The sequence below is a fragment of the Eretmochelys imbricata genome, chromosome 3 (genome assembly GCF_965152235.1).
Source record: "Eretmochelys imbricata isolate rEreImb1 chromosome 3, rEreImb1.hap1, whole genome shotgun sequence".
Classification (NCBI taxonomy): Eukaryota; Metazoa; Chordata; order Testudines; family Cheloniidae; genus Eretmochelys; species Eretmochelys imbricata.
Window position 1 is genome coordinate 18,096,382 of NC_135574.1, and position 27,707 is coordinate 18,124,088.

The following is a 27,707-nucleotide window of genomic DNA, read 5'->3' on the forward strand; positions in this document are numbered from 1 at the left end:
ATGTTTTTTCCTGTCTTGCTTGTTGTCTGTGTAGTTAGGCAGTCTCTGGGATTGTTAAAAAGACAGGCTATATAATGGCTGGGAAGGGAGGGAAAATGTTGGTGATTTATTTCTTTTCAATGCAAACGTTTCACAGCATTGCAATAAACTTCAGTGTTTTAGCATTGTCATCTGTCTCTATGCAGTGACATTTTAAAATGAAGCTCCTGCTATTTAACCTTTCTCAGATTTTTTGTCTGTACAGTATGGTTACTGGGGCTGGAAATCCACGTAGCGCAGAGTATTTTGCATTTTTTTGGGTTCTGTACTGTTATGCAATTGGCACTTCAGAAAGGAATGGTTAGCAACACGGTTTTATTGCATTTCATCAAGATAACTGGCAAGTGGTCAGTTCCTTTGCAGAAGTTCCTGGGCACACATCCCAAATCTAACTTTCTAGTAGATATACATCTCCTCTTTCCAAAGGGTGGGAGGACACGTGCGGTCAGCCCAGGCTTTGAAGTCCAGGGTGCCAGCATTATGGTTTCTCTTCGCACTTCGCCTTTAACAGAAATCAGATTGGTAACAGCCATTAACATTTTGTCACATACAAATGATTGCTCCAAATCAACAGTGCTTTGTGCTCCAGATCATCAGTGCTTCTGCTCCAGCTATTTACTGCACTGAGTCATTCTGGTAAATGTTCTCTTAACAGGAAAATTGGATACAGTGAATGAACCTGCCGCTACCCACACATTCGTTCTAAACAGGATGCTGGAATAAAGCGTAGGTACAGTAACAGCCCATAGGACCGAGAGCGTGAACTGATGGGAGAAGTGCTGTGCTGCCCAGCCCAGTACCCAAGTCTCTATGGCCAGAGGAAGGTGACACTATCCCTAAATCAAAGGAAGTGAGGAGGGAAGAAGGGATGGGTGGCAGAGAACTGGGGAGAAGGCAGAAGAAGTGAGGAGTGGAAAGCAAACAGCGCAGAAACCAATCAAGTGAGATGCAGCAAGGGCTGAGCCTACATGAGAGTGTCACACAGGGAGGGGCTCCAGCCCAAAGAGGGCGGGGGAAGCCATTGTCCTAAAGGTTGCCCATGCAGACCCACACAGAGACCAGGAATAAAACCTCTCACTTGGTTCAGCTTTGCTATCATTGCACATAAGGGCAGGTCTTTCCTTAAGAGGCCTGTAGTGAACCAGCACCAAGAGGGAGCTTCAAGAACTGAGTCAGAACCCTTCCTAAAAACTTCCTTTTCCACATATCTCAGCAGCTGTGCTGATCCACTCCCTTCTCCAGCACAAGGCTCCTCCCATGCTCTGCCAGCCCATGGAAGACTCTGTACTGATTCCCAGCCCACAGACTGGGAGCACTAAACTGTGGCATGATGAAGTTGGCATCCACCTCCTAGTATCTCAACACCCTTCTGCAGCCTGAGCTAGAATCCTAGAGGACACCCAGGTTCCACACCTCCTCCCGCTCAGGGTTAGCATTATTTGCTTTGGCCAGCACGTGCACCCATTACAAAGTTTTCAACAGATTATAGTTGAACTGTAATAATTCTTTGTTTTGCATCTTTCACTACAAAGACACTTATCAGCTGAACTTTAAACCATCTCCCTGCTTATGGCATTTTAAGCGTAACTGATGCTTTTCCTAGAGTGCCTGTGATATATTCTTAAAGCCTCCTGGCTCTGTGATGTAGCCTGTGAGTGCAGGATACCCTCACTGGGGACACAAGGGACAATGCATGGTTGGGGATGGGGGGTGCCAGAAGCAAAAACCTCAAAACTGTCAACATAATGATCAAATGTAAAACAAGCTGAGTGAGCAGCTGTAAATCAGACGCCTTGCTTTGCTCACAGAGAGCCTGACGCTAGTGACAGCAGCAAAACTCTAGTTCTTTTAAGAGCTTTCAGACACATCCAGATGAAATCCTCATCTGACTGTGCATCCTCCGCTATCCGGAAGAGGCTAAATTGTAGGGTTGGCCTCCAGGCCTGGCCCAGAGCAATGTAAGAAATGACTCAGCATAACCCATCTCTGGTTCAGCGCTCCCAGGTGGGGCCATACGGAGAACCCTGCTGTTCCCACCCCACACTTGTTATGTAGATTCACACACCCCTTACTTCTCCAGGAGGCAATCCAGCCCCTTTCACCAGCACTAAATTCACACAAAACATACAGAAATAAGCAGACTCCTCCAGTAAAACCACCTGAATTTGCCCTTCCAAGTACTTTGCTCTATGACCAGACAGGGCTGGGGGTTCTTCTTTGTCACTCAGCAGATTTGTTGGACTTTACCTCTTCCTCTGATGAATCTCACTTTCTATGTATCCTGGGGGTATTTTCAGCCACTCAGCGGCATCCATCGTTTGCCGGCCTAAAGGAAGCAATGGCAACTTTGCCTTATATAGGTCGTTCATTTCTTTGGCCGAGTATATTCTTCCTGTGGGGAGTTGAACAATACCGAATGTGAACAGCAGCACTACTGCTAGCCAGAATGGCTCTCGTCAGTGTGTGAAACGCTTCCGCGAATTGAAGAATATGGATGATATTAAGTACCTGTCTCACATTGCTGGATAAGCCCACCCTCAAGAAATCTTCCTTGTACCTCTTTTAACAGCGGATCGTGTAAAGGTGGAGTTGACACCTGTAATAAATGCAGTATTTCACACCCTGGCACCAAGAGAAGCACTTTAATTTGAGGGGTTTGGAGTGGCACAGACAAAAGTTACATCTCAAAACACCCTGTGAGTAGGGAGGTGTCATTAGCTCTACTTTATGGATGGGAAACTGAGGCACAAACCAGTTAATAACCTGTTTTTCAGAGGTGTTAAGCAACCCAGCAATGCCGTGGCAAATTGAGAAGACAGCCAAAGCCTCAGTCTCCTGCGCTAAGCACCCTCTCATTACCTCTCCCATGTTCCAGGTGCTGTACACAAGTATGGCAAAGTCTTTACAGGCTGCCCAAAGCATTAGAAATGGGGGTGCTGCTATTGGACCCACTAACAGTATCTATATCTGTAGGCTACAGTCAACTACATCTGGAGCAATCAGGCTTTCTCTAGGAAATTAAATTCCCACCAGAAACAAGCCACATGAAATGTAGGATTATTCATCCAGCAAGTCAGCCCAACAAGATTCAGTATTACGTACAAAACATGCCTAGCCTACTGTGAGACACACCAAGCCTTAATCAAAAGACTTTAGCCCAGGTGACCTTTGTAAATTTGAGTACCATAAAAAAATAACCTCTGAAATATTTAAACTCACCCAGCTGACTACTGAGTTTAGTATGGAAGGAACAGGGAATTGCTCTCCTGCTTCCACTAAAATCAACTGTCAAATTCTCCTTGACTTCAACAGCAGCAGGACTGGGACCCAGTTTTGTAAACTAATGCAAGTGGAAACGCCCTGAGCCAAACTGAACGACCATCTTGAGTATCACCAACCCTAAGAGCAACAAATCAGTAACAGCATGCGCTGGCTGCCTCGTTAGCCATTAGACTTTTCTTGATCAGAGGGTGTACCTAAAGCCAAAAAGCAGCACTCGGCTGTACCTTCAAGTAGGCGGGATGTGCATTCAGGAAGAGAGGGTCATACTCTGAAGCATCATAATCTTCCAAAGCCACCTTGCCCTGTGTGGGAAGCAAGCCATAGCTCAGGTCATGGTGCAGTGGCTGGAGTGCAGCAGGGCTGAGGCGTAGCTAGCACAGGTTACATGTACATTTACAGTGTCCTGTGGCTGGAGGAGTCTGTTATTGATGCAGCTCTAACTCCTCAGCAGCAGTTTCATGCCATCCCTTGCTTTGTATTTAATATTGATATCATAGTGGTGCATGGAGGCCTCAGATCAGGCTCAGCATTGTGCTAGGTGCTGTACAAACACGTACCCAGTGATGTGCCTGCCCTGGAGAGCTTACAGTCTTAATGGCTAATCCCACGTGGAAGCACAGGCATAGTTTATGACGTCTCTGCTACTCTCTAAAGCATTGGTGCACAAGCCCCTCCATGTCCCTGCCACGCTGTTGTGAAGTGCAGCAGAGCTCCCTTCCCCCCAGGCCTAACTCAGCAGTCCAGCCGGAGATGGAAGTGACATCCACCGCTGCTGAAGAGCTGAGAGGTTTGAAAAAACGGAGCCCCCAATACCGGCCTGGTGCAGCTGAGCAGACCCTTGTCTTCAGCCAACTGTGGCCTGATGGAAGCAGAGCTGCTTCTATCTTCGGGCCATGACTGGCCATGTCGCCATTCATCCGCTACCCATGGCTTTGGCTGTGGGACTGGCGGGAAGGGGGGAGGTGAAAGAGTGGGGAGGCAGAGGAAGGCTGGCTGGCGGGATGGGATGGGGGGAAGGAGAGGTGGAGATTGGAGAACCAATGGAGGGACAGGGAGAGGGGGAAATGTTGGCAGAGTCAGAGGGGGAGGGAGGAGCAAAGCTGTGGGGAGAGAGCTGGCAGAGATCTGGGGAGAGGGAAAGACTGAGATGGGGGCACTTGGAAGGTCAGGGAGGGGAGAGACCGGAGGAAGAGAGGGGGAGGCTGGATGAAAGGGGGGAAGGGAGCGAGTGACTGATAGAAAGGAGGGAGAACAGAGGGATGGAACGGGCAAGAGGCAGGGACAAGTGGTGGGGGGGAAGAGGAGAGTGATAGAAGAGTGAAAGGGAAGGGAGGAAGCATGCGTGGGGAGCGAGAGGGCGGGGGAGCCTGGAGGAAGAAGTGGGAGAATGGAGGGAGATTGATGGAGATGGAGAGAGGCATCGGGTTGATGACAGAGGGGCAGTGAGGTGGGGCAGCAGGGGGGCCAGGAGAAGGGAAAGGCTAATGGCAGGGAGAGAAGGAGAAAAAGGCAGGAAGAAAGAAATGGACAAAAAGGGAGAAAACATCAAAACAAGAAAGCTTTAAGGTGAGCCAGCATCAGGGATTTTATCTACACCACAGAAATGTCTCAGTCCCTCAAAGTGATTCAAAAATGGACACAGTGAATGCAAATTAATGCCCCACTGCTAATACAGGGCCATGCACTCAGGTAACCAAGAATAGGGGATTTTAGAGGGGTCACAGCCACAGGTTGTAGAGTAGGGCTGAAGTCCCCAAATTCATGATACAAGAGGGGAGCTGGGCTTTTCACTGTGGAAAATGTGCCATGGATTCCCTGAGAACTAAAAGGAAGTGGTGAATTGGTGATACCGGCCGGCAGGGTCATGATATGTTGGCAGGTTATTTACATCATCTTAGCCAGAGCAATGGCTCAGGGGCCTCAGCTTTTCCACCACACTTGGTATTTCCCTTCCAAGGATCTCAGTGTTTTTACAAGACTCACACCCCCACAAGGTAAAGCAGGTTATATAAGCCTCACTCCACCCACCACAGCCAGGCAGCCCCCTCTATAGCACAGTTTATAGGCATGGAGAATACTATACATAGCTGAAACTGTAGGGTGGAATTGCCTCACTTGGAATCTGGCTAAGTCACACTAGCTTTTATGAAAAAGGCCATGGTATTTTTAACAATCACAAGTGGCCAGGGTCTCATTCAGCAGCATGGCAATGGAGCGATAAGGACTCAGCAAGAAGAGTACCACCAACCAAGTAATAAACACCACTTCCTGCAGCACTTGGGTGTTCCGTGGAGGAGTCCCATCCAAGTAGTGACCCAGCCCAGTTTGTGAGATCCTACTGGATCACATTCTGAGGTTGGCTGGCTGCAGACCTGAATATCGTATCTACAGTATATCCTGAACCCAGAGGTTCTGAATCCCATGCCTTCAGTGAAAAGTCTGACCAAGCCCTTCATCCTTCCACAATAAATAAATGAATGGAGTTCCATGCTGTTTACTGTGTGGGATGTTCTGATTAAACTGTAGAAACGGAGGTTCTGTTTGCTCTGTGTGGACTTTTAAAGCTTCCATGTCACTTTTCATATGCATCTCAAACTCTATGACCAAAGTTTCACTACTGTAGCACAGTGTGCCTATTGCCTACTGCTCTCACACCCAGCTGGCTGCATTACCATGATGCTGTATGGGTAGAGCTCCTAAAAAACTTGTTTCCTTTGACTGAAAAGACATTTTATAAGTGTAAATGATTATTTCACCAGTAGTAGATGAAGTGACTGTTCTAACTGTTTTGTGCATCCAAGTTACGTAGGAAGGATGACTGGAAGGAACCCCCTAGATCATAAATTCCAGTATCCTGCTGTACAAGCAACCCGGTCATTTAATCCTGTTCATAAACTTCTCAAGCTGTGTCTTAATACTCATTGTTTGCCCCCACTACCCCTACTGGGAGGCTGCACCAGAACCTTCCTCCTCTGATGGTTAGACACCTTCTTCTAATTTCCAGCCTAAGTTTACTCATGGCCAGTTTATATCTGTTTGTTCTTGTGCCAACACTTTCCTTTATCTTAAATAGGTCTTTAACCTCCCTGGCATTTACCCGCTTGATGTATTTATAGAGAGCAATCATATCCCCTCTGAGCCCTCATTTTGCTAGTCTAGATAAGCTAATCTCTTTTAGTCTCCTCTCAGAAAGTATGCTCCCCATTCCCCTGATCATCCTAAAACTCCTTCTCTGCACCTATTTAAATTTATCTTTCTTGAACATGAGTGACCAGCCCTATACACATTATTCCAGATGAGAGTTTACCAATGTCTTGTACAATGCCATTAATATGGCTCTCTCTCTCTAGTGGATTGCATTTTCCTTTCTTATGGCCACATTACGTTGGTGGCTCGTAGTCATCCTGTGACTGACTAATACACTCAGGTCTTTCTCTGCCTCTGTTGTTTCTAACTGATGAGGCCCCAATTTACAGCAGAAATTCTTATAGTCTCTAAATGCATTACATTGAACTTTGTACTTTTTAATTTCATCCCATTTCTATTACTCTGGTGATCTAGGTCATCCAATTCTTCCTGTACAATTTTGCAATACTCCTCTGTATTGACAATGCTTCCCAACTTTGTGTCATCAGTAAATTTCATTAGCGCACTCCTACTTCTTGTGCCAAGGTCATTAAAGCAAATATTAAATAAGATCGGTCTCAAGACCCATTGACGCTTGAGGAACTCTACTAGTAACCTCCCTCCAGCCCAATAGTTCTCCATGGCACGTGCACATCTTGAATACTGCATGCAGATGTGGTTGCCCATCTCAAAAATATATATTGGAATTGGAAAAGATTCAGAAAAGGGCAACAAAAATGATTAGGGGTATGGAACAGCTTCCCTATTAGGAGAGATTAATAAAACTGGGACTTTTCATCTCGGAAAAGAGACTATTAAGGGGAGATATGATAGAGGTCTATAAAACGATGACTGGTGTGGAGAAAGTAAAAAAGAAAGTGTTATTTATTCCTTCTCATAATACAAGAACTAGGGGTCACCAAATTAAATGAATAGGCAGCAGGTTTAAAACAAACAAAAGGAAGTATTTTTTCACACAACTCACAGTCAGTCTGTGGAAGTTGCCAGAGGATGTTGTGAAGGCCAAGACAGGGTTCAAAAAAGAACTAGATGAGTTCATGGAGGATAGGTCCATCAATGGCTATTAGCCACGATGGGCAGCGATGGTGTCCCTAGTCTCTGTTTGCCAGAGGCTGGGAATGGGTGACAGAGGATGGATCACTTGATGATTACCTGTTCTATTCATTCCCTCCGGGGCTCCTGGCATTGGCCACTGTCGGAAGACAGGATATTGGGCTAGATGGTCTCCTTTCAGCCCAACCCATTGTTATCTCATTTTAGCCAGTTCCTTACCCATGTAGTATGCATCAAATGCTCTCCTGAAGACCAGACAGATTAGAGCTACTGCATGTCCTTGCTCTTTTAAAATAATTTATCTTACACAAGAAAGATATCTAGTTAGTGTGCACATCCTATCTTTGGGAAAACCATGTTGAATTTTATTCCATTTTCCATTTACCTCCATATCTTTAATTACTCTTTCCTTCAGAATTTGTTCTAAAACCTTGCATACTTATTGAGGTCAGACTAACTGGTCTATAGTTGACAATTTTCCCTTTTTGCCCTTTCTTTAATATAAGTATTACATATGCTATTCTCCAGTCATATGGTACCATCCCAGATTTGATAGGTTTATTAAAAATCCTCGCTATTAGATTAGCAATCTCATGTGCCAGTTTTTTAAGTATTCTGGGATGGAGATTATCCAATTCCTCTGATATCAGCGCAGTAAACTCTTATGAGTTTTGCTTTCATCTCTCATGTGTTAATTTCCATTTCTATACACTTATTCCCATCAGCCATTCTACCTTCACCCTAATACTCTATATTATCATTTGGTGCCATATGTGTCTTATCCTTAATCTCCACCCTATCCTCGCTGCACAGAGGCCCCATTTCTTCCTCCCTTGTTCTCTTTTCATTTCTATGTCCGAAGAATCTTTCATTATTTGTATTAATTCCTTTCGCAAGCTCTAACTCAGCTTGCTTTTTGGCTATTCTCACTTTATCCCTACACTTTGATCAGCAAGACATAAGTTTCTTTTTTGATCAATCCTGTCTTCCATTCTTTTTAGGGTCTTTGCTTACTCTTAATATCCTTTTTGAGGTGATTACTCATCCAGTTAGGTCTGGAGTGCTGCCCTACATGTTTTTTCCCCTTGCTTGGAACTCAAATTCCAAATAGTTTTTGCATCTTTGACTTTAAGAAAGTCCAAGCCTTCTCCATATTTAAATCCTGAGCTCTTCAGTCCAGTTGACTTTACTAATTATGTTTCTTAAAGTCTCTTGAGAAACCTTAGTTACTGACCTATTTTTGATGATCCTTCCTTTTAATTTAAACTGACTTAATTTGTGATCACTTGACCCAAGGTTATATTCTACAGCCAACTCTTCTATGATGTTCTCAGTACTTAACCAAAATTAAGTCTAAAACAGCATCACTTCTTGTTGGTTCAGTAACTGTTTGGTGAAGAAATCTGTCATTTACTACATTCAGTTCATGAACCACAGAATGAATTTAACAGTTTTCTGTTAAGAGACACTAAAGTGTAACTGAGTAACAGCCGTGTTAGTCTGTATTCGCAAAAAGAAAAGGAGTACTTGTGGCACCTTAGAGACTAACCAATTTGAGCATGAGCTTTCGTGAGCTACAGCTCACTTCATCGGATGCATACCGTGGAAACTGCAGTAGACTTTATATACACACAGAGATCAAAGTGACCACTCTCCCTACAATGTGTGTTTTCTCACCCTCCACCCCCCCCCACACACACACAAACTCACTCTCCTGCCTGTAGGGAGAGTGGTCACTTTGGATGAGCTATTACCAGCAGGATAGTGAGTTTGTGTGTGTGTGTTTTTTGGAGGGAGGTGAGGGGGTGAGAGAACCTGGATTTGTGCAGGAAATGGCCCACCTTGATTATCATGCACATTGTGTAGAGAGTTGTCACTTTGGATGGGCTATTACGAGCAGGAGAGTGAGTTTGTGTGTGGGGGGGTGGAGGGTGAGAAAACCTGGATTTGTGCTGGAAATGGCCCAACTTGATGATCACTTTAGATAAGCTATTACCAGCAGGACAGTGGGGTGGGAGGAGGTATTGTTTCATGATCTCTGTGTGTATATAATGTCTGCTGCAGTTTCCACGGTATGCATCCGATGAAGTGAGCTGTAGCTCACGAAAGCTCATGCTCAAATAAATTGGTTCGTCTCTAAGGTGCCACAAGTCCTCCTTTTCTTAAAGTGTAACTCTAGCAGCAGCTATCCTGTGTGTTCAAAGCGCCCACTAGCAGTGTGAAATTTACAAAAGAATTATATTTTCTACCCTGAGCATAATTAGTTTTGAGTATTAAGCCATTCGAAACAAGGCACCTAAGTCACTGAGTGTTTTTAAAGCCCTGTGCAACCCTAAAGTAATTGGTAACGTCACTCTATCTATAATTAAGATATTACATTGGCACTGCCTCAGCCTGTGGTCCTACTGCTTCGCAGAACAGATAGAGCACAGAAGTGAGTGCTTCCCCACGCTGCTCTGACAATATGTTGCAAAACCACCCTGGAAAAACTCTGGAGGGGTGAGAGTATAGTTCAGTCTCTGTTGACCCATTCAGTCCTTGACCTCTTCTGGGGAGGACTGTTTAGCACATGGTTTTCACGCTAAACATTTCACACCCCACTAAGCAAAACCCACCATTTTCTCATTACAGCAAATCCAGTTTGGAATCATTTCATATGTATCTGGTACACTGGACAATCCAATCATTCAGATTTTTTTTACCATATTACCTTAATACAATAGTGATTAGTTTAAACCACAATTATGTTGTTAGCAAGAAAAAAAGATCAGTTACAAACAAGACTAATGCAGATCCCAAGGGTGTGCCACAGTGTGTCAGCAATGGGTGGTTTTGCCAGCAACCCTCAATGTGCAACCCATACAATGATAAAATCATTATGGATACCTTCTTATTACAGTAGTTTAAATATAGAGAGAGCTGCTTTCGTTTCCTTTCCTCTATTTCTTCACTTGACTGGCTGTCAACTTTGTCCTCAATTTTCTGCAGCAATGGCTCTGAAACACACTCCAGCCATTTCTTGTACTGGATCTCCTTCTTTCTCAGCTCTAAGAAATCTCTGTGTTTCAAATACTTGTCCACCTCCTACATGACAGAGAGGCAGAGGATATTAATGTATTTAGGTAACCTAGTAAGCACTCATCTTTCAGAGCTATCGGAAGTCTATACAGAAAACAGAATCCAAATGTGGTAGGGTGAATGGAAGGGTAGGTGGAAATGGGCAGTTAAGTGACCAAACAGAAAGACCCAATATAAATGTTGATCTTCTAAGCAAGCGACTGGTTGTAAGCCCATTTTTAGGGTCCCATCTTCAATGCAACCTCCTTTCAGAGGCCTGTGTGGTGGCCTAGCAAAAGGGTGGTGCTAAATAGGCTGTGAATCCATAGCAAATTCAGCATTAAGCAGAGCACTAATTTACCATAAACTTTTAATCTCTTTCCCAGAGCATCAGGCCACATGGCGTATGGGGCTGCAGGGCAACGTGAGGTGCAAGAGACTGTGATGTAGCACAGAAGGGAAAAGCCAGAAAATATGGGGGCAAGTGAATACAGAGAGAAGCGGTGGGGGACAGGTGAACTGTGGGCAGGGACATGGAAGAATGCCCAGCCTGGATAGTTAGGGCTAGGGGATAAAATGTCAGCATCCAAAGAGCTAGAATAGGGTGAGCTAAGTTCTCTCTGAGCAGTGAACAGGGAGGCCTGTATTTTTGTATGCTTATTTAAGGTTGAATCTGAAATGATCCCACACCCCAAAGGTGGAAAAATCAGAGGGCAGGTGAAAAACATCTCAAGGTTTTAAGCCAATCTTATGATTTGGGAGTCTAACTTGATTGTGGAATGCTAGGGATTGGCACCATAGACAGCAGGAGCTATGAGTGACCAAGAGGACAGATAAATCTATAGCAGCAAAAATGAAAACCTGGCAGCCTATGGAGAAAGTAGCACAGAGGAAGACATGGGTCATAACATCAGAGCTCAGGTAGCTGTAGGTAAAATTACACATTTCTTTCAGTGAGGAAAGAAAGGCACAAGGACTCAACTAAAGATATGGGGTCTAAATTACAGTGATGAAAATCTATTTACTCTGATTCACACTGGAATATTTGAGAGAATTTAGCTCAAAGGTCACATATCTTGAGATAACTGGTCTTATGATACGACCGACAACTGACATTTTACCATCAACTGTTGATGGGCAGAGAAATTTTGACACCCACATGTTCTCTTGTGTAGTTATCAAGATATAGTAAAAAGGACAAATATATATTCCTTACCTTTACAAAATAATTTTCTCTGTCCAAGATGGACTGGGTAGCAGCAATAATATCTTGGCCTTCATTAGATACTGCCTAACAAAATACCAGCAAAACTGGGAAGTAAAAATGCTGAATAAAAAAGAATCATTAGAATTAACTCTGAATTCAGAATAATAATGATCAGACTAAGTTCTCTGATCAGCAAAGATGGAAGGGCTGATGGCACTCTTAGGCATTGTGTTTAGATGCTCAGATGAGCATGGGAAGGAAAAGCAGATAAGAAGATAAAAGAGGAAAGATAGCATCAGTTCAAGTATGAGAAAAAAATATGGGAGAACTCCCTCCTGAGAAGAAAACCTCCTAGGAAGATTTAATCTTACGGTGCATTTCCTTTTTCTCTTCCTAGCTTATTAACCCATCTGTATTGTAAACCCCAAATATTTATTTACACAAAGTTCCCTCCATACCTCCCAACTAAACACCCCCATCCCTCAACTCAATCCACATCCTTGAAAATAAGAACAGGGAGGAGCTGTTATCACCACATTGTCAATTACAGCACACCATAAACTTTAAAAAGAAAAGTTTAAATTCCTAACCTTCAATTGAACTGATGTTCTCAATCTAGTTTTTAAATGAAGAGTTCCTAATCTAGTACCATAATCACTGCAAGTACCCTTATTAGCAGTCTCAGCACAGAGGCCAAGGAATGAACGCACAACAGAGACTGAACAAATCTCTCACTCATAGAAGTGGTCCCTTCAGAGCATGGTTGAGGCACACAGGCGAGGAAGCTATGGGATAGACAGAGGACTGGTCTCCAGGACTTTTACAGTACTGAATTAATTTAAAAAAAGAAAACAACTCTACATTTTACAGGAAAGATTCTAACAGCAAACTTTAAACTTCACCTTTAAAATCCACGATAAATGTTTCGCATTTCAGTGAACTTGTCAGTTTCAGACTCAAACTGCACAGGGTACTGTGCCTAAGAGCCAGAGAGGTGGTAAAGAGCTAAAGGCTGGCCTACATTGGACAAGTTGCCTCAGTGTAATTAACTCAACTTAAAATCAATTCAATTTCATTGATGCAAACTGCTAGTGTAGATACACACAAACTGATTGAAATCTCACATCGGCTTAGCTTAAACCAACCTACCTAAGGCTTACATTAACCTGATATATGCAAGGTTTAAACTAGTTTAAGTGTATTTACATTAAGGGTTTGCACCAGTATAACCTGATCAATTTTAAATCATTGTAGTTACACCAGGACAACACTTTGAGTGTAGACCAAAGCCAGAGAGAGGCTGAAATGTTATTCTTCACTCACCTTGCTGCCTTTCATGGCTACTGCAGATGATTTCACAAACCAACTCTATTGCAATCCTTATGCACCATTTAAGAATGAAGTTTTAGTATTAATTTATAATTTTCTGGGTAATGTTGGTTTACACCTCATGTGCTGATGGTACCACATCATTGATGGAACACAGCTGAGGTGTTTGGAGCTGGCCTATGCAAGTAAAGAAAGAGCCTCCCACCTTCCATGATTCTTCAAAGTTCTATATTATTTTATATCCCAATGTGTATAAATCTGTTTCTTTATTTTTAACTTTGAAAAACCACACTATGTTGTTTAAAAAGACATCTGCCTCAGCTCTGTAGACTGGTTTCATGCTTCAGCAGGGTTCTCTTACTGATGTGATATCAGCAGAACAATGCATGGAGCAGGAGCCAGAGCCAGGGAGCAGAAAGTACAGGCAACCAAAGAAGGAGAACTCTGTATTTCATAATAAGCTGAATGGCCCATTTACCTTGGTTATTTGGGACATTCAGTATGTTACACTAAACCTGATAGACCTGTATTATATAACTGCAGGCCACCTTTAATAATATCTTACAGTGCTCTTCTCAATTCAAATACCAATTCTATCCATATAGCATCATTAAAATGAAGCTACCTCTGGTGTGGAGGGTAGCAACTAACACTCACACTGTACAACAGTAAAGGGATGGAAAATGTTGCCCGAGGATGACAGACTTCTCTTACAAAAACTCCAGTCTCATATAAAAAAAATGCCTAAACAAAGCAGACAAGACCCCAGTTGTTAAGGTCTTATCCAAAACACCCACACACAGGAGACTACATGGAACTGAATGGATCTATCACAGGATGATGATGTGGCCAAGCGAATCCTGCTGAGCCTCAGGCTGCAGGGAACCATTTCAAACTAGATGCTTTGACTATGTAAGTTACCTTTCCACCCCAAAACACGTCTCACTTGGTAACTTTTGTTACTCTTCCCAAAGGTGGCAAACCACTAGGTATTGTCCACACAGCCGAAATTTTACAGGACATTGCACTTAATTACCTTTTCCTCATCCCTGCAAAAATACAGCTTCTGTCCTACCTGCACTTGAGAAAAACGCTTCTGCGTTAACCAATCTTCGCAAGCTTTTTTCCTCTCAGAAGCACTTCTGACAAAAGTTTTTGGGGATCTGCTCCTAGCCAGGGATGAGGTGGCCCTCTGCAGAGATTTAACAGAAGGAAAAAGTCTGCATACAGAGCAGTTTTGGTTTACAAAAATCACACCGCTCATCCTTCCACCTAGGTACCAAACTCAAATTCCTCTACAACCTGGGGCATAACTATAGCACCTTTCACCCCAAAGAATCCCAACGTGCCTTACACACTTCACTAACCATAGCTGTGCAAAGAGTCTTGCAGCACCAGTTTAGCAATGCACAGCAATGGTTTAGGACAGGAAGTTTCGAATACCTTATCAAGCAGAAACAGCCGCAAATGGAGTTAGGCAGAATTTTATTACCCAAACTGGAATCTGGCAGGACCCCAAGGCTAACACCCCTATTCCAGCAGAAATGGCCACGGCATATTTAATGTCCATACAGGGCTGGGTCTTCAGTTTTACATCTCTTCCAACAGCACAGCGTCCCCAACACCAAGCCAAGGTGCTGGTTCATCTGGAAGACTCAGTTAACAATACCACTGTCTGCAGCATGCTGGGCCAAATACATTCCTGCTCTAGGTTTTCCTTGGAGTTCTCCCATCCAAGTATTGACTAGGTGCATCCCAGATATCCCACAAGACAAGACGCTAAGGCTGCAGGCTGCAGATGTAACCGGAGAAACCCTTCTGTTGATTGGCAATGAGCATGAAGATAGTACTACCATGCTGGCTAGGATCTGGGAGCTGCCTAAACTACTCCCTGGGCAGGAGAGGGAGCACATTTGTTGCCTTCGGTGCAGGTAATGCAGTAGGACTCAGCCAATGGGGAAATGGATAGGGAGGATAGCTCATTAAGAGAGAAAATAAAAAGCATGAGGCTCTTGTAAATCAGGCTCTTGGGAAATATTAGTATCTCTCCAAGACCAAAACAATGGACAAGCCTTTGGCTGCCGAAGCTGTAAATACTTTAATCTTAGTGACTATGGCTGCAATGAAGCCTCATTACAATAAGAGCTGAGGGTACTCAGCAGTTTTGAAACACAGGCTTACGAAGATCTTGACCAAGATTCATATAATCCCAGTTCGTTAGTTTACTGCGTCCATTCCCAATGTACCATTCAAGATCAGATCAGACGGTAGCAAACAGTCTCCATTGTTTTGTCCAGTTTAAGTTAATAGATTCATGCAGCAGAGCTGCCACCATTTCTCTTGGGAGACTACTGATGGCCCAGAAGACATCACTTTTAGGAAACATGTCCTGATCGTCTACATTTTATCTTGACTCAGGTTCACCCCTTTATTCCGAGTTATGTCCCTCTACTGGGCCATCCTAAATCTCCGTATTTCCTCTTTCTCCTGGAGGTGAGATCCTCACCCCTACCCCTGCCCCTTTTGTACTGGTGAAAGGATTAGAACAGCGCAAGGGAGTCCTAAAGCTGCCATTTCTGCTGGGAGAGGATCCCCCCAGCACAGGAACTGCTGAAGACAGCTGTAACTCTAGTACCAAGAATCCCATCACAAGCCCTAGAGTAGGGGATGTGCTGGGGATAGGAGAGGTGTGCTAGGGCAGGACTAAGGACAGAAGGGACATATCAAGGATGGGGCTTCAGGCCAGAGCTACTGCAGAGATTCCAAGCAGGGCTGCAGCTCATAGGGCAGCTACAGGGTGGCTGGCATAACTGAAACAGGCCCCGGAGCTGCCTATGGTATGCCAAGGACAGTTTCTGCTCATGGAACAGACCAGGATTGCTCCCACTCCCTCTGGATTACAAAGTTCTGTGCTGGCCTCTATAAGTCTGCGCCTGTTAGAATCTCACCCTTAGTATTTATAGTCTTCAAAAGCCATGTAAATGTAAAAACTCCTGGCATACCCCACTACAGATGTTGGTTTCACATGCCCCATTCTAGGGCTTAGCGGGGTGAAAACTATGGTTGAAGAAATGAATTGTCACCCACCTGTTCTGGAGTCTGCAGGTCATACTCTGTCTGGGACCTTGGACATTTCAGCTTTAGTAGCCAGTGGTTGTCTGAACCACGCATGTTAGGTGCTCCTGAACAGGGCTGGAAACAGCATTAAAACAATTGAAAACGAGTCAAAAGCCACGGCACACACTGAAAGGGTAGTTTTCTTACAATGCAGCCAGCCAAACTCCCCAAGAGTTTCTAAATGCTGCCAGAACATTTACCTATGTGTGCATATCACAACAAATCAAACTGAAGAAGATGAAAAATGTCAGTTTTACAGTCAGATGCTCCCTGTGATACTGTCTATCGTAACGTTCAGAACAAATGAGTATGTTAATTTTGTATTATCAGACAAAGTTGTTTCAGTATATGCCGCAATGTTTGTCACAACGTCAGCTCTGAAGATATCTTTGATTTATTAAATTCTACCACCTTACTTTTACAGTTGTATGATGTTCCTGAGCACTATTAAACCTCTGTGTGCTCCACCTTAGAAATGGCCACATTTTAGTGCTTGGTGAAGTTATTTCTGAATGCAGAAAACTAACATTAAAGCAACACTGAAGTTGTGAGATCAACCCAGGAAATTCCAAATTTTGTATCTTGTCTATTTTATGGCACACATTACTAAGAAAGAGTAATACATTAAGGTTTATACATAACAATGGAAACAGGATGTCCACCACAGTGCAGAAGGTCTCTATAGGGCCCTCTGTACTGTGTTAGCACCTTAAATTCATTGAACAGGTGAGGCCATATATTATGCATTGTTTTCTGGAAGATGGAAGCTGAGCCACTGAAAGCATCCCTGATTTTTTCTCATCTGTTGCCCTTATTCCATGTTCCTCTTCTGAAACCTGACTATCCTCTGGTGTCTGGGTAAACGCAATGCCAAAATAATGTCTATTTCTATAGAAGTACTGGTCATTAGTTTTACCCCAGTTTCTTTAGCCCAGGGAAGAGATTTCCATTTTTCAAAGGCTTCTACCACCAGCTGGTTGAAGGACTTTCCAAAGAGTCTCCCACTGGAGTACTGGAACAAGGCTACATACATTTTGCTTAGATGTCGGCCTTCCATGGAAGCAGGGAATTGATGGAAGACTTGAAGACAAAGGCGGAAGCCAAGAGTTTCCTCTAAAGGGCTCATTGTCCTGCCCAGGACTTCAGCTACATCACCTAATCTTTCAGTGACTTCACTATAAACATAAACATAAGAATGGCCATTCTGGGTCTGACCAAAGGTCCGTCTAGCCCAGTATCCTGTCTTCCTACAGTGCCCAATCTCAGGTGCCCCAGAGAGAATGAGCAGAACAGGTAATCATCAAGTGATCCATCCCATCGCCCATTCCCAGCTTCTGGCAAACAGAGGCTAGGAACACCATCCCTGCCCATCCTGGCTAATAGCCATTGATGGACCTATCCTCCATGAACTTATCTAGTTCTTTTTAAACCCTATTATAGTCTTGGCCTTCAACATCCTCTGGCAAGTAGTTCCACAGGTTGACTGTGTGTTCTGTGAAAAAAATACTTCCTTTTGTTTGTTTTAAACCTGCTGTCTATTAATTTCATTTGCTGACCCTTAGTTCTTGTGTTATGAGAAGGAGTAAATAACACTTCCTTATTTACTTTCTCCATACCAGTCATGATTTTATAGATCTCTATCATATCTCCATTTAATCGTCCCTTTTCCAAGCTGAAAAGTTCCAGTCTTATTAATCTCTCCTAATATGGAAGCTTTTCCATACCCCTCATCATTTTTGTTACTCTTTTCTGAACCTTTTCCAATTCCAATATACCTTTTTTGAGATGAGGTGACTACATCTGCACACAGTATTCAAGATATAGACATACCATGGATTTATATAGAGGCGATATGATATTTTCTGTCTTATTATCTATCCCTTTCTTAATGATTCCCAACATTCTGTTAGCTTTTTTGACTGCTGCTGCACACTGATACGCTTCAGGTTCAAATATTTGTCCTTGCTTTCAAAGTCCTACATTATGAAACCCCAGCCTAAATCTCCAGCTTGGTCTCTTTTCACGCGCCTTGCTATCACTTCTCCACCAGTGGAACCTGCCTTGATACCCTTTTGTCTCCTCTCACAAATGCTTCCATCCCTTCTTCCATTTTGCCCTTTCTGCTTGGAACATCCTCCTCAAACCGATTTGCCTGGTCACCTTACTCCCTTCATTCATTTCTCTGTGCTGTTGAGGAGTATGGACTCCTTAGGGAAGGAGAACATGAAGCTGGAGCAAAGGGAAACGATTCCACATGTGGAACCCTCCTTCCAGATGATGTCATTGGATCCTCTTGCAGCGAGGATATCCTGCTGGGGGAGAGTCCCCAGTTGTTAGGAACAGACATGTAATAATAATGGGAAATTCAATTATTAGAAATATAGGTAGTGCGGTTTGTGATGACCAGGAGAACCGCATCATGAATTGTCCATCAGGTGTAAAGGTTGCAGACCTCTCCAGACATCTAGATAGACTTATGTGCAGTGCAGAGGAGAAGCCGGTGGCTGTGGTATATGCAGGCACCAGTGACACAGGGAAAGGTAGGCAAGAGGTCTTGGAGGCCAAATTTAGACTGCTAGGTAAGAGATTAAAGTCTAGGACCTCCATGGTAGCATTCTCTGAAATGCTTCCATTCAATACACAGCAGCAGTTAGTACAGGCAGAACTGTAATGTCTCAATGAGTGGATGAGACAATGGTGTTTGGAGGAGGGATTTAGACTTATTAGGAACCAGGAAACCTTTTGTGAAAAGAGGAACCTACACAGAAAGAGTGGGCTTCTCCTAAACCAAAATGGAATCAGATTTCTGGCATGTAAAATTAAAAAAGTCATAGAGGAATTTTTAACTAAGGGCTGAGAGAAAGCCGACAGGTGCAGAGGAACACACAGTTCAGACAGACATCCCACAGGGAAGAATTTATTAAAGGGGATACTCTTTATTTTAGTAAGGAGGAGAGGATAGAAGCTGATAAAGTACAGGCAGGAACTGAAAAGAAACAGTCAAAGGAAAGAGTCCCATTCAATTACATCACATGAAGGCGGACAACTAAATATTGACAAATTTTGTAAGTGCTTCTATACAAATGCTAGAAGACTAAATACTAAGATGGGTGAACTTGAAAGCCTGGTATTAAATGAGGGTATTGATATAATAAGCATCACAGAAACTTGGTGAAATGATGATAGTCAAAAAAACAAAGTAATAGCAGAGTACAAAATATTTAGGAATGACAGAGTAGGTCATGCTGGTGGGGGAGTGGCACTATATGTGAAGGAAAGCATAGAGTCAAATATAGTAAAAAATCTTAAATGAATCATACAGTGCCATAGAATCTCTATGGGTAGAAATTCCATGCTTGAATAATAAGAGAATAGCAGCAGGAATATACTATCAACCACCTGACCAGGAGGATAATAATGACTGTGAAATGCACAGGGAGATTAGAATGGCTACAAAAACAGAGAGCCCAATAATAATGGGGGATTTGACTGTCCACATATTGACTGGGAACATGTCACCTCAGAATGGGATGCAGAGATAAAATTTCTAGACACCATTAATGATGGCTTCTTGGAGCAGCTAGTCCCGGAAACCACAAGGGGAGAGGCAAATACTGATTTAAGGCTAATCTGCACTACTGTGCTACATCGGCACGGCGCTGCTGCAGCACATCTAGTGAAGACGCGCTATGCCAACAGGAAAACACTCTCCTGGCAGCATAATTACTCCACCTCATCGAGAGGCGGAAGCTCTCCCACCGACATAGCGCTGTGTAGACACTGTGTTAAGTCGATTTAATTTACGTCACTCAGGGGCGTGGCTTTTTCACATCAACTTAAGCAGTAGTTTGCAGACAAGCCCTCAGTCCTAAGTGGCGCAAAGGAACTGGTCCAAGAGATGAATATAGCTGAACCACTCAGTAATAGCGACCATAATGTAATTAAATTTAACATCCTTGTAGGGGGGGAAATACCAAAGAAGTCCTCCTTTTTGAAGTTAAATGCTATAGTGGTAAACTACACAAAAATGAGGAAGGTAGTGAAACAGAAACTGAAAGAAACAGACACAAGAATTGAATGTCCGCAAGCTGCATAGAAACTTGTTCAAAATACCATAATAGAGACTCAAACTAAATGTATATCCCCCACCAAAAAAACCCAGTAAGAAGACCAAAAAAAGCCACGATGGCTAAAAAGCATAGTAAAAGAGGCAGTTAGAGATAAAAAGGCATCATTTAAAAATTGGAAGTCAAATCCTACTGAGGAAAATAGAAATTCTGGCAAGTCAAGTGTAAAAGTACAATTAGGCAGGCCAAAAAAGAATTTGAACAGCAACTAGCTAAAGACACAAAACCTACCAGCAAATGTTTTTAAGCACAACAGAAGCAGGAAGCCTGACAAACAATCAGAGCGCACACAGGACAACCAAGATGCTAAAGGACCCCAATGGATGACAAGGGCGTTGTGGAAAGCTAAATGAACTATATGCACCTGTCTGCACTGCAGAGGACTTGAGGAGATTCCCACACCTGAGCCATCCTTTTTAGGTGACAAATCTGAAGAACAGTCTCAGATTAAGGTGTCAATACAGGAGGTTCAGGAACAAATTGATAAATTAAAAAAGTAATAAGTCACCAGAACCAGATGGTATTCATCCAAGAGTTCTGAAGGAACTCAAATATGAAATTGCAGAAGTACTAACTGTAGTCTGTAACCTATCACTTAAATCAGCCTTAAATACCAGATGACTGGAGGATACCTAATATAATGCTGATTTTTAAAAAAGGTTCCAGAGGCGATCCTGGCAATTACAGGCCAGTAAGTCTAACTTTAGTACATGGCAAACTGCTTGAAACTATTGTAAAGAACAGAATTATCAGACACATAGATGAACAATACGCTGGGAAAGAATCAACATGGCTTTTGTAAAGGAAAATCATACCTCAACAATCTGTTAAGATTCTTTGACGGTGTCAACAAGCAAGTGGACAAGAGCGATGCAGTTGATATAGTGTACCGGAAGTTTCAGAAAGCCTTTGACAAGGTCCTATACCAAAGGCTCTTGAGCAACATAAGCAGTCATGAGATAAGGGGAAAGGTCCTCTCATGGATCAAGTAACTGGTTAAAAGATGGGACACAGCATAGGAATAAATAGTCAGTTTTCACAACGTAAAGAGCTGGGTCCCCCAAGGTTCTATACTAGGGCTATACTAGTATACTAGTATACTTGTATACTATACAAGGTTCTATACTATTCAACATATTCATAAATGATCTGGAAAAGGGGGTAAACAGTGAGGTAGCTAAATTTGCAGACAATACTAAGTTACTCAAGATAGTTAAGTCCAAAGCTGACTGTGAAGAATTACAGAGGGATCTCACAAAACTGGGTGACTGAGCACCAAAATGGCGGATGAAATTCAGTGTTGATAAGTGCAAAGTAATGAACATTGGAAAACACATTCCCAACTTACATACAAAATAATGGGTTCTAAATTAGCTGTTGCCACTCAAGAAAGAGATCTTGAGTCGTTGATAGTTCTCTGAAAACATCTGCTCAATATGCAGGAGCAGTCAAAAAAGTCAACAGAATGCTATGAACCATTAGGAAAGGGATAGATAGGTACTTCCTACAAACACACTTCATTATCCCCTCCCCTGAGTCACAGTTCAGAATCAAGAATGCATAGACTAGAGCAGAGATCTGCAACTGGTAGATTATGAAGCCTTGTAAAATAGGCTGCCATAACAGTGCTAGCCCCAGAGCAGATTTCTTTCTGCTGCCACCCCATAGCCTCTACAGAGACGTGGTGTGTTGGTAGTGCAGTCAGCTGTGCAGAGTCTGCTGGCAATGGATTCTCCCCTCAACTCTGGAACATTCTCCATTTGGTCCAACACAGCCTGAGTCTGCTGAGTTTCAGGGCACACTACAAGGGGTTGGACTGGAGCAGTGGCTCTCAATCTTTTCATATTACTGTACCCCTTTCAGGAGTCTGATTTGTCTTGAGTACCCCCAAGTTTCACTGCATTTAAAATCTACTTGCTTATGAAATCAGGTATAAAAATTTAAAAGTGTCAAAGCACACTATTACTGAAAAATTGCTTACTTTCTCATTTTTACTATATCATTATAAAATAAATCATTTGGCATAGAAATATTGTATTTACATTTCAGGGTATAATATATAGAGCAGTTTAAATAATTCATTGTCTCTATGAAATTTTAGTTTGTACTGACTTTGCTAGTGCTTTTTATGTAGCCTGTTGTAAAACTAGGCAAATATCTAGATGAGTTGATGTACTCTCTATAAGTCCTCTGCATACCCCCCAGGATATGCATACCCCTGGTGAGAACCACCGGAATGGAGGATGGTCTCTTCTGACCTTCAGCTCTGAGTCTATGAAAACACATTTATTCTCCCTGATTTTGGAAAGCAATAGATATTGTGCTGAATGTTTTTCAGGGTCTATTTTCTGTCTGATAATTGTTGGCTGCGAAAGTAGATGAAACTGAGGGTGTTGTGCAACATACTAATTGTGTATTGTGACGGGGCAAGGCCAGATGGCTATAGAAAAGTAGTGGGAGATAGATATATTAGCTCCAGGCTAAACAAATCCCTGGTACCAGGTTAAGTGAAATGGAAGCTGCTCCAGGTCAATTAAGACACCTGGGGCCAATTAAGAACTTTCCAGAAGGCAGGGAGAATGCTAGGTCGATTGGGACACCTGACGCCAATCGGGGGCTGGCTGAAACTAGTTAAAAAGCCTCCCAGTCAGTCAGGTGGGTGTGCATGTCAGGAGCTGTGGGAGGAAGTTGTGGTGTTGGAGAGGCTGAGTAGTACACACCATATCAGGCACAAGGAAGGAGGCCCTGAGATAAGGGTGAAGTGGAGCTTGAGGAAGTGAGGGCTGCTGTCGGGGGGAAGTAGCCCAGGGAATTGTACATGTCATGTTTCTAAAAGGTCAGCTACCATAGCTGATACTATTAAGGTCCCTAGGCTGGAGCCTGGAGTAGAGGGTGGGCCTGGGCTCCCTCCCCCCGCACCTTTGCCCCCTGATTAATCACTGAGACTGAGAGACAACAGAGACTGTGAAAGGAAGGATAACTTCTCACCTCCCTTGCTGGCTTATGATGCAAATGGCTCAGCAGACTGTGACCTTTGTCCCTAGAGAAAGAAGGGTTACGTGGAGGGTCACAGTGAGCCTCTGAGGCTAGCAAAATCCGCCAGGAAATGCGGGACCCACGGAGGCAAGGACAGAGCTTTGTCACAGTATGTAAATAACATCAAGGGCCCACAGAAGGACTATGAAGCACTCTCATTATATATAAATGAAAAAAAAGCAAAGATTGATGGACATGCAGCTGGATGGAAGAATCATTACACCTGATATCATACAGGCTGATGAACTTAACTATTCTCTCTGAAAGAGAAAATATATCCCATGTACCTGCAAAGTAGTTGAGGGCTCCTGCATTAGCCAATCTTTTGAAGATTTTCTTTTGCACAGAGTACTTATTGTTCTGATCTTCTCGGATACTGATGGTGAGATTCCCTGGACAGGCTTAAAATGAGGAAAACACCTGAATATTATACAGTCCAAACTTACACACACAAAAAATCACACTGGCCTCCCTTCCATATAATTACCTAAAGCAAAATAGCTTACAGCAGGGACATAATAACAATCACATAAGACTCCACCCAGTATTTGACAAGGAAAGGATGTTTGAGCATGGAAGAGAAGAGAGGTCTGTCCTTGTTGCATGGCTGGGTTCTTCTGTAGGAGAGACCAAAAAGGTCCAGCTGGGGATGATCCCTCATGAGAAGGGAGGATACACACGATGCGGCTTTAGGAAGTCAACCTACTGTAGGTATCTGCCTGTTACAAGGACCAGGAGAAAGGGATAAGCTTGTCTGCACAAGCTTTTCTAAACCTTAAAAGACTCAGGTTTAGATGAAGTCTTAATCCTCTCTTATACTGTTTCATTTGGACTCTGGCTATGAGAAGTCAACTTCTGGTGTTTGACATTAGCCATGGGCCTATTTGCCTGATATACTCACAGGTTTTTGAGTTTAGCAGGTTCTGGACTGGAGAATGTGATGCTGAACAGAGGCTAGATGAGGGTCTGTAAGGGCAGGCTGGAAAGAAACAGATCTGGAGGCCTGTGTTTACTTGAAACTAGGAGATAGCTTTCCTGATTTTAAGAATAAAATAAATATTTAACATGCACTTTATTTTCACCTGGCAGGGAGAATCATTTCATTCTCGAGAATGGCCAATGCTGCTTCTATGAGGCTCACGTACCAGTATAAAGGCTGAATGTAATGCTAAGTGTCTAGTTTAGACTATTCTGGTTAGCACAAGACATGCAAAGTACACATATAGACCATTGATCAAGCAGGATAGAGACACCAGCTCGCTGTTCTTCCTGATGAGTACAGACAACAGTGGAGTGGGCTGACTATGGCCTTACAGTTTCCAGAAAACTGTAAGTGATTTTAACTATGTGTTACCCTAATTGGAGGGGAAAGGAGTCGGATTTTCAACCTTACCCAGCTCAAGCAGGAGACAGAAGGAGCACATGAAACATTAAGCAAATTAAACAAATTAATTAAACATTAAAAGTCAGGGCTCCCACACCTCTTCTCCCACCAAAAGAGATTCTCCTTTCCTATGCAGAATCCACTTGTTTGTATGGATTAGTGTACACCAATTTAAATCAACCCAGACCTAACCAACTATTTACCTTCTTGGCTTTTCCAGAAGTAGCTTTGGAGGATTTGCTGTAAATGACTGACAAACAGCTATTGGGATAAAGCTACATCCTTGCCTATCCATTAACAAGTGCTGTAAACTGGCATTTAATCATGGTTTTCAACATTAGAGCCTCAAGCACATACTTCCTAAGGGTGCACTATTGTGTTATCTCCACAGAAAATGCATCTCACTTCCCTAGTTATGCGGGTAATTTTGCTGTTACTGTTCAACACAGTTCCAGAGAGTTTCCCAGTCATATACCTTGTACAGACAGATTGCTAGAAGTTGTTAATACCCTTACACTAAAGCTAAGCATTCTCTTTCTATTTTTCCTTTGGATTTTTTTTTTTTTGCAGCCTTTTTTAGTGGGTTTGGGCCACCAAAAAACAAGAAATAAGTTTGGGAATTCTTCAGTGGATTTTTTATTCCTTTCATGGGGAGGCCTAACAAATACTGCTCAGAAACTAGAGGGAGTCTTGATCCAGTAATTTCAGATATTCTGTACAGTCTCTTATTGTCCCGCACTTAGCTCTGACTTGTCAAGTCCTAGGGGTGCTGAAAGCAATTTCTTGAGCTGCTCACCTGTTCTGGAGTTTGCACATCATATATGCTTTGGGATCCTGGACAGTAAACCCTTAAGAGCCAGTCTTGATCCAAACTTCCTCTCCTTGCCTCTAGGGACGTTATTAAATCAGGCTGAAGACAACATTAAAATAAGCATGAGCAAATGAAACTAGAGTGTAGGGAGTAAGAGTTTAGTTTCCAATCACTGGACAAATCAGACTTGCTGTGATGGAAACGACCAAAGGGTTTCTAAATTCTGAAAGAAGAATAATTACTGTCAACATGAATGAGATTTAAACAAATGTCAGTCTCACGGTTAGTTGCTGTCTCTGTAACCTCAAAATCAAATGAATTGCAATCAATCATGATGAATCATTACACATATTGAATCTATTTCCCCATGTTAAGTACCCTTATACCTCCTTGTCAACTGTATAAATGGGCCATCTTGATTATCACTACAAAAGGGTTTTTTCTCCTGCTGATAATAGCTCATCTTAATTAATTAGCTTCTTACAGTTGGTATGGGTACTTCCACCTTTTCACGTTCTCTGTATACATATATACACACACATCTTCTTACTTTATGTTCCATTCTATGCATCTGATGAAGTGGGCTATAGCCCACAAAAGCTTATGCTCAAATAAATTTGTTAGTCTCTAAGGTGCCACAAGTACTCCTATTCTTTTTGCGGATACAGATTAACATGGCTGCTACTCTGAAACCAATCAATCATGATGTTTCTCAGGTCACTGTATCAGCCCTGGAGATAATTTGACCTAACTAAAATTCCCTCCTATAATTACAATTGGTGTAGGCCTCCTATTTTACTCCTTGTCCTAAACTGTTGTATAGTGTTCTTGTGTTTCCTAAACTGCTCTGCCAACAGCAATATATCTAAGGATGGGTTTCTACATTTGCTAAATTTCTCTCTTCAGTAAATCACAACTTTCTTCTATAAAATCCTTGTCAGCTACAAATCCATTCATGGTCTCTGGCCAAAGGTGAATTTTCTTGGAACGTTTGACGAAAAATGGTTTAACAATTGCAATGAGTAAGTGTCAGAAAACTAGTATCCTTACCCACATACCTGCAAATAACACCTGCTCATACTAAAGCCTATAGGACTGTCTTTATGTGGCAGAGCAGGACATCACTGTGTCTGGGGACTGGGGAAGGAAGGAAGGAAAGAAGGAATAGCTGCCTAGTCTTTGGGCACCAATACCACTCCCTCCTGCTCAAGAGAGGCAATGCCAGCAAGTGGTTAGAGCAGGGCATAGGACACCGGGAATCTATTTCCAGCTCTGATACTGGCTGGCTATGTGCAAATCGCTTCCACTCTCTGTGCCTCAGTTTTCCCATCTGTGTAATGGGGTGCTGGATCCTTGCGCCCTGAAGACCACGAGCCCAACTTACACATGCGGGGTCCTGCGGGACCAGCAATGGCCTGGGCACAGATGGGCCTCGCCCTTGCTTTGCAGCCATGCTGTCGCTGGCCTCCATGTCGCCTGGGCAAGCCTCCCCCCGCCCCGCCTGCGGGGAAGGTGTTACCCCCTCTATGGGCCCGCCTCCTGCCCCAGGAGACAGCTAGGACGCCTCACCGATACAGCCTTCACTGAAGCCCTTCGCCAGGGAAAATAGTCCCATCTCCTCCCTTTAAACACCTGCAGGGCGGAGAGCGGGAACGAATTCCCTAACCCCACCGTCCCTGAATGAGGAGAAACAGCCTCACCCGGCCCGAGCTGAGAGCGGCGAGAGTCAGAGATTGTGAAGCTCGTATCCCTCCGCCTTTGTGGTGGTTACGCGTCCCTCGCTCCCATGGCAACTCCAGCCCTAGCCTCTTCATTATGATGAATAGGGCACTCCACCAATCAGAAAAGAAGGCGTTCCGCCTCAGCGAATCAGGGTACTGAGACTAAAGGCCCGCCCTCCAGTTGAGAAAGGTGCTGCAGTGCTGCTTCGCTAGGTAAGCAGTGGGGTCGCCGTCCGCATCAGGTCCGATGGTTGCGGAGGGGCAAGGGGGGAAGGACTAAAGTGCGGGCTCCCCTCATCTCTCGTAGTAAGGTGAGGCCCGGGAGGACTACATCTCCCAGCATGCCACGTGCCCTGTCACAGGTCTCGAGAGAGCGTTGCATGCTGGGAACTGTAGT

At 43.3% G+C, this 27,707-nt stretch overlaps 1 protein-coding gene across 2 annotated transcripts; it reads right to left on the minus strand.

The window, feature by feature from the left end:
• Nucleotides 1–137: 137 nt before the first annotated feature.
• Nucleotides 138–27,522, minus strand: FAM228B (family with sequence similarity 228 member B). Of its 2 annotated transcripts, XM_077811536.1 has the most exons (9): nt 27,290–27,522; nt 25,575–25,688; nt 23,682–23,795; nt 16,202–16,306; nt 10,408–10,605; nt 3,546–3,623; nt 2,548–2,635; nt 2,287–2,431; nt 138–541 (listed from the first exon to the last, which is right to left on the minus strand). In XM_077811536.1, the coding sequence occupies exons 1-9, from the start codon at nt 27,401–27,403 to the stop codon at nt 436–438; spliced, it is 1,062 nt and encodes a 353-aa protein (XP_077667662.1). In that variant the 5' UTR covers nt 27,404–27,522; the 3' UTR covers nt 138–435. The 2 variants fall into 2 exon arrangements, with proteins under 2 accessions (XP_077667662.1, XP_077667663.1); XM_077811537.1 differs by lacking the exon at nt 23,682–23,795.
• Nucleotides 27,523–27,707: the final 185 nt, after the last annotated feature.

Bases quoted from the DNA above. Each gene is read 5' to 3' on its own strand.
- FAM228B (XM_077811536.1), bottom strand. From the start codon at position 27,403: ATGAAGAGGCTAGGGCTGGAGTTGCCATGGGAGCGAGGGACGCGTAAC. The intron at 25,689-27,289 runs GTGAGGCTGTTT...TGTTGTCTTCAG, and splicing joins CCGCTCTCAGCTCGGGCCGG to CCTGATTTAATAACGTCCCT. The intron at 2,636-3,545 runs GTACAGCCGAGT...CATTTATTACAG, and splicing joins CACATCCCGCCTACTTGAAG to GTGTCAACTCCACCTTTACA.